At 40.2% G+C, this 14,178-nt stretch overlaps 1 protein-coding gene and 1 long non-coding RNA gene across 2 annotated transcripts; one reads left to right on the forward strand and one right to left on the reverse strand.

The window, feature by feature from the left end:
- The first annotated feature begins 424 nt into the window (after positions 1–424).
- Positions 425–2,840, forward strand: LOC133418513 (uncharacterized). Its single transcript, XR_009770452.1, has 3 exons — positions 425–1,394; positions 1,518–1,805; positions 2,264–2,840. It is a non-coding gene; the product is annotated as an uncharacterized LOC133418513 (long non-coding RNA).
- On the reverse strand, positions 692–6,465 carry LOC133418512 (visual system homeobox 2-like). The gene is made up of 5 exons (XM_061707238.1): positions 5,979–6,465; positions 5,541–5,625; positions 4,766–4,889; positions 2,284–2,464; positions 692–1,839 (listed from the first exon to the last, which is right to left on the reverse strand). Exons 1-5 carry the CDS (start codon positions 6,409–6,411, stop codon positions 1,514–1,516), a joined length of 1,149 nt encoding a protein of 382 aa, XP_061563222.1. The 5' UTR covers positions 6,412–6,465; the 3' UTR covers positions 692–1,513.
- Between the last annotated feature and the right edge of the window lie 7,713 nt (positions 6,466–14,178).

Consider the following 14,178-nt stretch of genomic DNA (forward strand, 5'->3'; position numbering starts at 1 on the left):
AAACGTGTTGTATCATTCCCAAGAAGACTGGTGGCTGTACTCACTCAAAAGGCTGCTTCTACTCAACACTGAGCGAAGGGTCTTAATACTAAGACCATTTGATATTTCCGTTTTTTCTGTCAAGATGGGGTGCTGATTGTACATAAATGAGAAATGAAATGAACTTTTTGATTTTAGCAAATGGCTGGAATGAAACAAAGAGGGAAACAAAGGGGTCTGAATACTTTCCATTCCCACTGTATGTCATTAGTTTGTTCTGTATCAAACTTGGTTCAGCTCATCAACATACTGATCTGAAAATGTAAGATTGAAACTTTTACTTTTATGAAACTTTTACATTTATCACTTGATAACTTTGCCTTTGCTCAAATTAATCTTGTGAATTGCTGATACATGATTTTTGATAATGTTCTTTCCTTTTTTTTTATAACTTTCATTTTCCCCTCTCAACTGTTGCCCGAACTTCTATGGTTCATAGTTTAATCAATGATTAAGAGACGCTAATCTGGCTCAGCACTGACGAGCCATCCAGCTGCAAACTGTTACCTGTACACTCAATGACAAGACTTTCCTCGTCTACCGTGAAGTCACTTTAACATCTGCCGGCTAAGATTTGCCTTGAGCACCATGTAATGTCAGTGCTGTTTTATTTTGGTTTACATCACTTGTTGAGCCATCCAGGGGCTGCAACAGAACCCTGTGACCCTGTAAAGGGAGAAGTGGGTATAGATGGACAGATTACATCATTGATAATTACAGTCCTCTTGAAGTTCAGTTTGCAAACCATTTGGACTTTAAATATAAGTAACTTTTAATTAGACTACACATACATTTATACATACAATCAGGTAATTGATGTTAACTATACATCATGGAACATAATTAACTACTGGATACAATCATTATGTACATTAACAGTTTGAACAGCTCAAAAAAAACATTCTTTCAAGCTTTTTAATTTCACAGGATTTGGAGCCAACACTTTGCAGTGATGCGTGTGGTGATAATCAGGTAAAGTCTGTCACCATCAGGACATCAGAGGTAAAAGGAAACTCCTTAGGATGTGAAAAGCTTTGAAATACTCCCTTTTGTTGGAAGATTTTGATCCAGGTTTTTCTTTTAAATGAACATCATGTCTTTATTTTTCCTCTCAGCACCAGGTAGCTGCGCTGAAGTTGTTCTGGCTGTATAACACAAGTCGCCATGTTGGAAAACCTGTGCGGTTTAAGAAAATACTCTCATCCAGCTCTGAGTCAGAAAAGAAACCAGGAAACACATCTATTCTTAAGTCTTTTTCACTGCTTTACAGGAGACAGAATTCAAACATTTGTGATATCAAGCGGTTGAGTTACTGAAGCCTAAACAGCGGATGTTACCTGACATGTAAGCCCAAGGTATGGATGTGATGTATTGTATAAAGTCCAGCAGCTTACTGGTGAATCCATGTGCATCAAAACTCAGTTCATCCAATGAATTAATACTACTGAACAGTTGCAACATCCTCTTTTTTTTTTCAGTTGCTCTTCTCCACCTCTGCCGTCTCCTGCTCAGTCGCCTGATCCTCAGCCTCCCCTCTCTGCGTTGTGTGGCTGTTTGTTTTGTGAGAAACCGTCCCGAGCATCTTGGTGCTGTGCTCCAGCGCCTTCGCTCGCAGCACAGCGATGCTGTTTTCCCTCAGTTCCTCTTCAGAAACCGAGGAGCTACTGTGCCTACTCTGCTGCTGCTGCTTCTCCTCCTCCAGCGTTTTCTCCAGCGTTTTCTCCTGCACCAGTGGCGGTGTGAGACAGCTGGGTTTTTCTGGGGAGGTGTGTGTACTTTCAACTGATTTTTTGTGCATACCTGGACAAACAAAAAAAGAAATTACAAATCCAGTTTAATGTTAGTCTAATATGGAGTTATTGTCATTTTCTAAAGGAAGTTAACACTTTAAAGAGTTGGCCGGGAATGATGATGAAGTGGGCCGATAGGTGACGGAACCTCTTATTCAATTAGAGTCACCTTATTGATTTAAACTAATCAATTGACATGGGTTAAGAGAGCAAATCGGGACTAATCTGTTCTGATGAAGTAGGATTATCACTGTATTGACTGCTGCATTTGAATGACATGCTGATGCTGTTATCGAGCCATGCATCCGCCACGGTTCACCCTCACCTCTTTTCAGAAAACAGCAGTATGAAGCATGACATTCTTAAAACCTGTAGATTTTATTCATTATCCCCTTTAAAGGAACATGTTCTAACTGTATTGTTCCTGTGTATAGATTATCTTTCCATGACCTACCGAGTAACCACGGCGCGTACGAGTCTGTGATGCCCTCCTTGGCTGACTTGAGGATGGACTCGGGCAGGGGGATGGAGTGGCGGACCATGGCTCCGTACAGGCCGTACTCCGCCATCACGCTGCTACGACCCCAGCACTTCTCCCTCTTCCTCCACTTGGCCCTGCGGTTTTGAAACCAGACCTGTGGAAACATCGTTTCAGACATTGTTATGATCGCTGCTCTTCCTTCACTTGAACTGTAGTGAAACAAAATCTCACATTTCAAAAGTTTTTGACGTGAGGACAAATGTGTTACATAAAGCATGTACACAGTGGGTGTCATGAGTGTTTTGACGTTCAATATTTGTCCTTTTCACACAGACTGAATTTAAGGATATCATGTTGCATTCAAATAACATATTGAATTTATAATTTTGTTGCAAGTTAAATGACTCTGACATCTCTACGTCCCACAACACAAACCGATACATAATTTATTAATTCCAGTACTTAAAAAAAAATTCTTTTAATCAAAGCCACATGTTATAACATGTTTAAAGCTTAATTTTACTGCAAACGAGGGATCTCTTCTTAATTGGGGACCTCAATTTAAAGAATGATGTCATCTGCTGGAGGGTTTTCTTATAAATAACACATTTTTTACAATGTCTCTCAGATTTGAGCGTTAAGCTTTTTTCTATTTAGGTTCCAAACTCTAAAACGCTGCATCACATCCATCTGTATCGCCAGTCCTGGGAGTCCGTTTTTAATATTCCTAAATGCTTCCCTCATTGCTTCACGTCTTGAATACATATGAGTTGTGTCTCCGGCTCCTGGAGTGGTTAAATTGATTTCTGCCACCTTGTAATAGTCTTGTGAATATGGATGAGGAGGGGTGGAGTATATGTGTGTGTGTGTTGGGGGGGGGGGGGCCTCCTAAAATGGCCGAGGAGGTTTGCAGGATGAGATTGGAAGGACTGCTGTGCGTGTCCCCGATCAGGTAGATCTGACGATAACGTCCATCTCATAAAAAGATGGGACCCAGATGAGCAATCACCCCCCCCCCCCCCCTTTTTTTTTTTCTCTGACAGCAGCAATGTTTGTGTCCAAGTCTCTCCTTCTTGCAGAGATGCGACCCGAGGAGAAGGGGGCAAAGAGGCTGATTGAAAAATAAGTTAATTTCCAGGCCTGGTCGATGGGAGGCAGGCGCTCAAATATCACGGGAAATTAAAAGGCTCACAGCAGCCCTCTGCTCGGCCGCTGACCTCTGCTAATTAATTTCTATGTAGTTAGCGTTTCATTTCACTGCTGAGGCCTGCTGCTCCCAGAGAAGAAGGTGATGGCTTCTCCTCACATCATCCCAGCTCTGTAACTAATTACAGCGCCGGGGTGAATTGGCTGCTAATGTGAAAGTGAAAATGAGGATGCAGCAGACGACTCTCACCTGTTCCTGTCCGTTTTAGTACATCTGTCTTTATCTAAACGTGACTAAAGGCGGTCTAAATTACAAAGCAGTTTCTAGCTTTTTGAGGGGTGTTCACCGTGGGGAAATAAATAAAATATAAATATAAAACTACAGTAGAGGGTGTGCCTCTTTTGACATGAGTGTTGCTGCTTTATGCTATCCACCTCAGAGATAAAGCAAATGCACCAAATGTGAAAAAAGATGTGGATGAAAATGAGCATAATTCATCCCTGCAGATGCATGTTGCGTGCTAAACACTAATTGTCTGGCCCCAATGATGTGACAAAGTTGTACTGTCTCAAAGTTTTTTTTAGTCTGTATCTCTTCAAACACCCAAATACATGCTTACAATCTTTTTTTTAAATTTTATTTATCTCTTTTAAAAAGGAAACAGGCCACATTTTTGTGAATATACAGTTTAAAATTAAAATATAACCAGCAAAATAAACCGAGTGAGCTTATATAAACTTTGCTGAAACAGCAAAATGTTGCCTTTTTTTTTCCTCCTCCTCCTATATTTATTATGTAAAGCACCTTGAATTTCCTTGTTGCTGAAATGTGCTATATAAATAAACTGGTCTTGCCTTGCCTTAGAAAAAGAAAAATGCACAGTAGCGAGAGGGGTCAAATGTATGAGAAAATAGTGAAAAATATGAATCCATAAAAACTCACTGAAATATACAGATTTACAGAATAAGCTCAGAAATTTGCTCAGCAATTTGCAAAAGAATCCTTTGGATCACAACAGCATAATTTAATGGTTTAAAGTATTTAAATGTTATTGTTTAGGAAGACGGATCATGCTATTTCCCCCACATTGAGGCTGATATTGTTGGGGACCCCCATAGGGCCTTTGGGGCCTCATGCTTTCAGCATGGCGGCAAATTGAACAACAGCATGTTTTGATTATCACAAACTGCATGTCTAATTTAGCTTGTACATCTACTGTCATTTTTAAGATATGAAATCGAGATTTACATAAGCCTGAAATGTTCTGGATCCATGTGCACATTTATGCACAAACACACACACACACACCTGTATTCTGTCTTCTGGTAGCTCCGTCTTCATGGACAGCATTTCTCTGGCATACACATCTGGATAGTGAGCCTCATTAAAAGCTTTCTCGAGCTCTTCCAGCTGATACGATGTGAAAATTGTTCTGCAGAAAACAACATAACAGAAAGGGTTTGGTCATCTTGCAATTAATCCAATCATCCTCCATCTTGAAGCTCTTTTATGTATTTCAGTCGACTCGTCTCAATTATCAAAATGATGACATCATCTTTTTAAACCTCATCACATGCTTTCAATGAATTCCTTATATTTTAGCAATTTCTATAAGCTTTTCATCTTTAGTTTTCCCTTTTTTTCCACTCGGATTTTTAGTGTTTGTTCCACCAGTCAAAAGAAGGCCGCAGCATCTTAACTAACGAGGATTTCCATATTTTATTCTCTGTATGAATTCAAAACGAAATGCTTGCAATGTTCATTTTTTCTTCAATTTTTAACATTTTGAAGGTTTTATAAAACATTTGTAAAACACAGACAATGTGGTACAGGAATTTGCTCCTTGATAGAAATATTCAAATGAACAGAAATTAATATAAACAAATAAACTCTCGTGTTTTCCCGCGTATTCCTACAAAATAAAAATAAAAATGCAGTATGAAAATTGAACTAGGGAAGGAAATTCTACGGATATTAAATGCAAGACCAGAAGTCAGTGAGCTAATATCTGTTATTTGACATCGTGTTAAGAATATAACAATAATCCCATCTTGTTTTTTTTCCTTTCATTTTTTTTGCATACCTGTGTCGTCTCTTCTTTCTTTTCTTGCTCTGACTCATCGATGATGTGGAATATTTTTGATCACCGGAGCTCAAATCATCTGAATCTGTGACAAAACGAAAAGTCAAAGTGTCAACATCTTAATCAATATTTATATTAAGAATAATAAATATGAAAACTGGGGTTGTTCCCAAAATTACAATCGAAATGTAAAAAAACATATAAAACAGGTAATTGTTTTTTTTATTTCTATACAAAACATAGATTCATTTATTTTTTTCAAAATAAATATAACATTTAGGGAACTTTCTTTTTTTTGTTGCTTTTCTCCTGACTGAATCTATCTGCCAAAGTCGCCATACGGGCCTACAGACTAATCGAATATTATAAATGTCCACCAAGAGCAGCAAACATATAGATCACAGTTCCCCGCTGGTGATGAGTAAATGAGGCTCTCACCGGAGCTGGGGCCGGAGTGAGCGTCCATCTGCGCCTCCATGTGCGCCGTCCTGTGCAGCGGCTGCAGGTGCACATTCTGCGCCTTGGAAAGCACCTCCAGGAAAGCAGGCTGGTTGTAAAACGAGTGAATCCCCTCCGGGCCCAGCAAACCCACGCCGAGCCCGAGTCCTCCGTGTCCGAGGGGTGGCCTGGCGGCCAGGACGTGCGGCAGAGCCTCCAGCGGCCGCCGCGGGGGCGCCGCCGCCGGGGGCTCCTTGTTGAGGCCCAGCAGCTCCTGGATGCCGAAGCCGGTGCGCCGCTGCGCGGTGGGGGCCATCTTCCACCCGGGGGGCTGCTGGGGCCCGCCGTGGTGCTGGTGGTGCACGTTGGTGTGAGAAGCTGCTTTTTGTTTATTCTCGGTGTCTGAAAGCACAGCTCCCTCCTTCCCGGTCATTGTTTTGTTTGTTTTCTGCTCCCCTAAAATCTGCGCGCTGTGTGTGCAGCGGGATGCTCTCTCTTTATCTCTGGCCTCATCTCAGCTGCGCCTTTTATCCCACAGGCAACAGGCGGCAGCCAATCGCAGGAGGGAGGAGAGTGGATGCAAAAGTTCCTGAAACATTCATGTTTCCTTAATGGGGTACATTTCTGACAATTAAATACAACAAAATAACTGTATATTTGCATTTTTTTCGCCCTGTTCAATGCCTATAGTCTGACCAGAACAGCTTTAAAAAATTAGGTTTCAGAGTGACCTTCAAATATGACTTATTCAGAAAACAATGCATACGTTTCATAATTCGTCTGTTTTACCGGGACTACCATACATATGCATTCATAGATTTTTTTCGAGGTATTTATTTATTACTTATTTGTTTTTGAGAGTGTCATGGCCAAGACAGGGAGCATGTTACATTGGCCTAATATTATTATAATATTAATTCAAAAGTCGCTCAAGAGAGCATTTCAACAATGTAGTCAAGAAAGCTCTTAATGTTCTTTTGCACTTCATATTGTGTCTTGCCATTTGTTCAGCATAATACTCATATTTTCATGATCATGTGTACAGTAATTTTTTTATCTTTTTTTTAATTATTTTTTTTATTATTTTATTTTCATTCATGTTCTACCTGCAATTTTTATGATTTATTTTTATTTTTATGATGTTGTATCCTCATAAGGATATAAGGAAAAACTAAACTAAACTAAAATATGAAACCTTATTCACCACAGAAACACCAAGAAAGCAATCAAAGATGCCAACATTTAAATCTACTTATTTATTCTTTAAAGGTGTTTATGAACAGGGCTAATCATGAAAAATCATTCTGCAGGTACATGTTGGTGTAAGAATATTAGAATTATGTTTCAGAAAGAACATTTCAGATAAAAAAAGCTGGAAATGATTGGTTTGATTGCATTTATGTTTTCTCTTTGTTTCTTTTATTAATAATCAACGAGAAAAGGAGAGGCTGGTCGAAAGAGTTGACCAAATCCTGTTTATTTCGACTTTAGTGGATTTCTTATACTTAAATTTAGTCCTGAACACACTTGTCAGAATATGTTTTCTTTCAGACAAGTCCGTTTTGATTATTTTTTTAAAGCTGACTTGGAAGCTGATATCGACTGTTATGCTCTACAATTCATGCTCTTTTTCACCTTATTCATTTAAGCCACTTTGATCATTCGGTCGAAGAAAATACCCACACTGAGGCAAATCAGGGCCCAAATCAAAGCAGAATCTTATAAACTCACATATTCAAACTGATTGATATCTCCGCAGACTCTAAACGTCCCATATAACTCAAACTCATTTGCATATTCTAATTAGGCTTAAACGTTTTGTCTTTGCAGGCAGACTGCGCATCTGTTGATAGGTTATTAATGCTTTTTTTTTTTTTTTTTGACGGGTCACATGATAAAGAATACAATGTCCCAGTTCAGGGTATTTAGGACACACCAGGATGGCAATTAAATATGAGACAAACAGCGGACCAAACGCCAGGGCACAATGTAACAACAGACTTATTTTAACCCCCACATCCCACGCCCCGAAGTTCAATGAGGTTCAAGTGTCTATATTTTTTAAAGCTTGTGGTGTCACGTAAAAATGCAAAAAAAAAAAAAAAAAAAAAAAAAAAAACAAGAGAGAGAGAGTGAGAGAGAGAGTAGAAAAACCCCACATTATGAAGCGGGTTAAAATGTTACGCAATGTTGCAGCGGGTTAATCCGATTTGGAAAGTGAGCGCAACCGGAAAAGACATGTAGGATGTCAGGGGAAATCAGCAGCAGCCTCCCGTCATTTATCACACAATAAAAAACAACCTCAAATTCAAAGCTGCTGAGTTGTGAAAGGAGGTGAGAATACTTTCGTTTTTTTTTCCACTTTTCTCCCTCAAAAACCTAATTTTCTCTAATCAGCTAATATTCAATTATTGTGGAGTTTCAGTCGTTCGAGATAATTTGCGGCACGCTTTTCGGACATCTGGACGGACAATCGCTCCGAGGAGAATTTATGGAGATGAGGGGACGCGCTGGAGGGAAGCGGGGATGCACTAGTCTCAATGGAACATGCGGTGATGAATAAATAAATAAATAAAAAGGTGGCCCCAGTGGGACCGTTTGGCACCCGTGCGTCAGGGCGCGGGGGACGGCCAAACCCACAACAGGTTCCTGATGGTTTATAATCGGCGAAGGGATCGTTTCAAGGTCGTTGCTGGCTGTTTCCCTTGCAGCCTGAGAAGAGGGGGAGAAAGAAAAAAAAAACAACATTTAGGGTATTGATTAAATGTCAAGTTAAAACTCAGACTGTTACAACAGCCTCTGGTTTATCTAACACGATGCCACATGTTTAATGCATTCTGTACCTGAAGAACAGTTAAAAAAAGAAGGAAAAAAGAAATGGCTCGGAAGAGGAGGAGAAATCACTGCAACTAAAATTACCCTCGGCATCTCACGAGAAGCTATTAGAGGGACATTTCATTAGTGGTGAATGAAGAGATCAATGCCATAACAGCAGCCACGCTAATGAGGTTTCTGCCGCAGACATGTGGAGGACTTCCACCAATCACGTCCTTCCACTGGGATTAAGATGCTGCTAGAGACCAGTCTCACCATCCATCTCTTTGCAGTTCAAACACAGAGGAATAAAACTGATCTGAAGATTCAGAAAAATCTCAAAGAGTTTTGTAGAAGCAATTTCTGAGGGAGTTTAATGATGAAAACAGCTTTTCTCTTTGCCCCTTTTTTATTTTTGACATGTCATTAAAATCATGAGCAGTATAATTTGAAGATTATGACATGCTGGCCTCTTATTGCCAAGAATGACACCACACCTTTCTTTGACAGGTCAAATGGGAAGTTGGGGGTTTAAAAACCAGTTACTGGATTGATACACAAATTGAAGAGAACAAGTAAAACAGTATAGAGAACTATAACAAACACATATGCTTCTACAGATAAACAGCAGACAATTAACCTGATAAAGTCCACACTCTGTAGCACAAACATCTTTCAGCCAAACCTAAAGAAAAAAAAACAACAACAACTTGGATCTTATTATAGGCTTGTCATAGTTGTAAGAGACCATTAAAACCAGCTCTGGGTTGTCCTGAATGGGTGTAATGGGAAATTTTGGTATAACAATGTCTTTTGCCTGGTTTCAAGTGTACATTCCTGGCCGAGGTCATGCACCGTTGACACAGTACGGGTGTCACGGTGATGGGCAGAGGTGGACAGAGTACTCGACCCCAGTACTTGAGCAAGAGTACAAATACTACTGGTCAAAATTTACTCCGTTACAAGTAAAAGTAGCTCAGTCAAAATATTACTCAAGTAAGAGTAGAAAAGTACTTGCTTTTAAAGGTACTTAAGTATCCAAAAGTAAATGCTTTTAAATTTACTTTAAGTAAGAGTAAGAGTAAGAGTAAATTTCTTATTTTCCACATCAGTAAATTACTATATTTTTTCTAAATTAATTGTTGCGGCTCTGTCTTGACAAACGCAGGCTACTTTGGCGGTATCGTTTTGAGGAGGCTTGACGTATTTCCGCTTTACGTACATCCCAGTGGAGAGCGTGCACTGTGATAGGTCTCCTCCTTTGACAAAAACAGCTTGTGTCCAATAGGATTTTAGGGAAGAAGAAAAAAGAGCAGACCTGAAAGTAACGAGTACTTTTCAGCCTTCCTAGAAATTTACTTGAGTAAAAGTAAAAACATTTGTCTCTGAAATGTATTCAAGTAAGAGTAATAAGTACCAAAGAAATCTAATAGTCAAATAAAGTACAAATCCTCTGGATATGTACTTAAGTACAGTACTCAAGTAAATTTACTCTGTTACTGTCCACCACTGGTGATGGGTGATATTTTGTCTGGTTTCCCAGCTTCCCAACTATAAGATAACTTTTCTCTAAACACGGGCAGCTCACTCAGGACTGACGGTTCGTGTTACCGGTTGGACTGCGTGGCTCCATTCAATTGAATGTTTTTCCTTTCATTAAAACTTAAGAAAGACAGCTGAGGTGTCCGGACATTCTTTTTGAACAATAGTTTTTGCCACCACATGGGTCCAGCGCTGAAGGTGGGTCAAGAGGCCTTTGGCCAGGTGTGATTCTCAATTTGCAGCCTGTGGCTATAAGCTGGCAGCTCCTTCAGGTAACTTTTCAGGGCAAATCCCCTTTCCCCCTCTGAACCTTCAGGTTGAAGGGTGAAGATCATGACTGCAGATGCTGCTGCTGCTGCTCTGGTCAAGCCAGCGACCTCTGCAAGCAGCAGCCACCTGACTGGTGACCAGAGGTGTCAAAAGTATTCACATTCATTACTCGGGTAGAAGTATAGATACTAGAGTTTAAAAATACTCCTGTAGAAGTTGAAGTATCAACTCAAGTTTTTTACTCGAGTAAAAGTATAAAAGTACTGGTTTCAAAACTACTTAAAGTATAAAAGTAAAAGTAATGTAAGGGGGGAAAAAGCCATTAAGGACAAAATGAAAATGAAAATGAATGCATCTTAGTATAATGCAAATATATTAAAGAACCATATATGTGTACTATTGAGCATTAACATGTGTTTCAGAGAGCAGAAGATATGATGACTAGTTGCCTATAAGCAGAGCCGACTGGGAGATTTGCGAGGCCCTGTGCGAAATGGCCGGGGGGGCCCCTCGGCAAAATTTTTGGGTTTTTCGGGTCTGATCGGGTGTCTATATGCGCAATTTTAACTCTCCAATTAGCAAAATACTGGATACCTTCCCCTGCCTCATCATCATCTGGGCTTGCCTCGACGCGGGGCCCCACGGCTGCTTGAGACCCGGTCGGATCGGTGATTTTTGTAACAAATTTATCAAACAAGCCTTTCAGAGAGGCAATAAACTCTTCCATTATCTTTAGTTTTTTTTCTTTTTTCCTCCCCTGATGTAAATTTCCTGAATCTGTCTCGTTCTCTCAACATTATGTGACAGTTTGTTCCACACTCCACCAGTCTGGATCAGAGCAGCCTGTGTCTGCGCTTGGTCTGATCAGTTGTATTGAATAACAGACACGCGCATCATTGCACATATATTTATTGATATGCACAGACTAACACATTTAGGTCTGTAATGGAACGTGACTGTTGATATTTATAAGGGAAAAAAGGAAACGGCCCATAGCGCGAGGCCCCTTGGGGCGCGAGGCCCCGTGCGGTCGCACGGTTCGCACACCCCTTGCGGCGGCCCTGCCTATAAGTATTGTAATGGTGCAAAAAGTCAAACTTCAGGCATGTTATCTTTTATGCTAACCTTTATTGGAATGTACATCCAAGTTTAGTTGCAGGAATCTGATGCAACGGATGTAAGAACAAAACTGGACAAGAACATCTGTGCATCAACCACAACCAAATTCACTCTATCTGGATGGAGCAATTTAACTGGATAGTTTTTTTTTAAAGGCCAAAATGAAATAGAGTAACAAGGATGTTTTTAAAATGTAAGGAGTAAAAAGTACAGATAATTGCATGAAAATGTAAGGAGTAAAAGTAAAAAGTCATCTGAAAAATAATTACTCCAGTGAAGTATAGATAACCAAAATTTCTACTTAAGTAAGGTAACAAAGTATTTGTACTTCGTTACTTGACACCACTGCTGGTGACTGCGGTAGTCCCTTTGGAAAATGGCTTGATTAGCCTTCCAGCAGTCTTTGTTTCATCTCTGGAAGTCCTTATTTCCGATGTCATTTCAGTAGGATTATTTGAAACATTTGATTGTCTTGAATGTAAAGTAACAATAGTTATCATTATAGACTAGCATAAGCTAAACTAAGCTAAAATAGCTAATTTGTGCTAACTGAGGTAAAGTGGGCATGTTCCAACTCCCTCTCATCCATCCTGCTCATTTGCACATTTTGGATTACCTCCAAATGAGTGGAGTCGGCTCCTGTAAAGATAACATCTTCAATAGGACCCAAAAAATGGGCTTCAAACCCACTCTTCAGAAACTTAGGGGTGGAGCCACAGAGGGCTTGTCCAGTTCTTTCTGTATAGTCTACGCTTCAGATCCGGATGATCCGATTTTTCTATCAAGACACAAAGAGGAGAAGATACTGCATGATGGAGTCTCACTAACCCAGGCTGTTCCAGTAACTGATGTTTCAACAGAAACAATGATGAACCTGGTGGCGAAATCAGTGAAAAGAGTTTAAAAAAAGTTGAATACAGTGATGGTCTTCATTAGTGAGGAGCACCTCTGCCTCAGATAAAGAATGTCAACATGAAAAAAGCTATTTACACGTCCATCAACGAAGGCAACCATTTATTTGAGGCCAAATCTTGGTATGAAAACAAAACTACAAAAAGTTATCTTACATGAAATCTGAAGTGATTGATAACTCATTCAGCTCAGTGCTTAGTCAAACATAATTTTGTCTGGGTCAGTCTTGTTCTGGCGCGGTTTCTGAACCGTGCTCAGCTCTCTCTGTCTGTTCTCCGTCTTTGTTTGAGGCTCCAGAAATGGCTCTTCTAATCTAGCTAATTGCCATTTCCCAGAGTTCGGTATTTAAGAAGAGGAGCTGGGTCACCAAACTGCCGTTGATCAAAACATCCTATTAGGGTGAAGAAACAAAAAGGTCTCACAATCCTAACAATGTGCCACTGGTGATTCAACAGTTGTCTCTCCGGGCACAAAGCATTAATTAGGGCAATAACTTCATGCCATTGCCGTTCTATAGTCTCCATTTCTGTATGAATGCGTCTATTTATGCTCTGAAGTTTGTTGGGTACTACTTTCCCCCATGCCATGTGCAGATGTGTTTTCGGTGTAATGATGAAAATCCTGTGAGAAAACGTGGAAGAGGCCCCCCAACATCAAATCTCTCTTGACAAAAATAATATTCCTCATCCTGGCTGCCCCTAACTAGAATTGTCATAATTACTTGGGCCCATTTCTTGTCTAATTAGCACACTTCCACAGCAGACCGGGACGAGCAGTTAGGCAGGAGAAGGGAACTGGACAGGCATGGCAGTAGCAACACAAAAAGGGGCCCCTGGTTTCAACGTAATTAGGTGAGACAATGCCCCTGACTGTTTTGAGCCATGGCAGCGGTTCAGAGCTGGGGCCAAGCCGGTGAGTGGACGCCCCGTGAGGTGCATCTCCCCAAGACCCTAATAAGCCCCTAATTGTCCTTTTTGATTCACATGGGCAGCACCAGCAGACATGAAGACAGCCTATTCCCGGTCTCCTGCAGAGACTGTGGTCCCAGTCCAGAGGAGAGGGCATGCGTTGCTCCTATAGCCCCCAGACTCCAGACAGCAGCGTCTACAATCCTATACACTTAGCTTGGCTTTGCTAGGTTCTTGGGCTTTGAGGATTGTGTTATTCTGACTCCTGCATTGACATTTCATTTCATTTTATTTATTCCATTCATGGTATATCTTCTTAACAATGTTGTACAAAATTCCAAGAAGTACACATTACACCATGAAAGAAAAGGAGCAGGAAGAAGAAAACTTATGATACCTGCCCCTCTCTGTTAATACAATTACATTGACTTGCTGAACACCAATCTATCTATACATATATAAACAAGAAAACAAACAAAAATACCACTCTTCTATTTTTTTCTCTTTCTCCTTCTTTTTTGTAGGCACTTATCTTTTCTTTTTTAAACATTTTCTTAAGCTGACACAAACTTGTGCAACTTTTCAGTTCCTTGCTTTGTCTATGCCATAATTTTACACCTGTAACAGAAATACAC

Source organism: Cololabis saira, chromosome 18 (assembly GCF_033807715.1).
Source record: "Cololabis saira isolate AMF1-May2022 chromosome 18, fColSai1.1, whole genome shotgun sequence".
Taxonomy (NCBI): domain Eukaryota; kingdom Metazoa; phylum Chordata; class Actinopteri; order Beloniformes; family Belonidae; genus Cololabis; species Cololabis saira.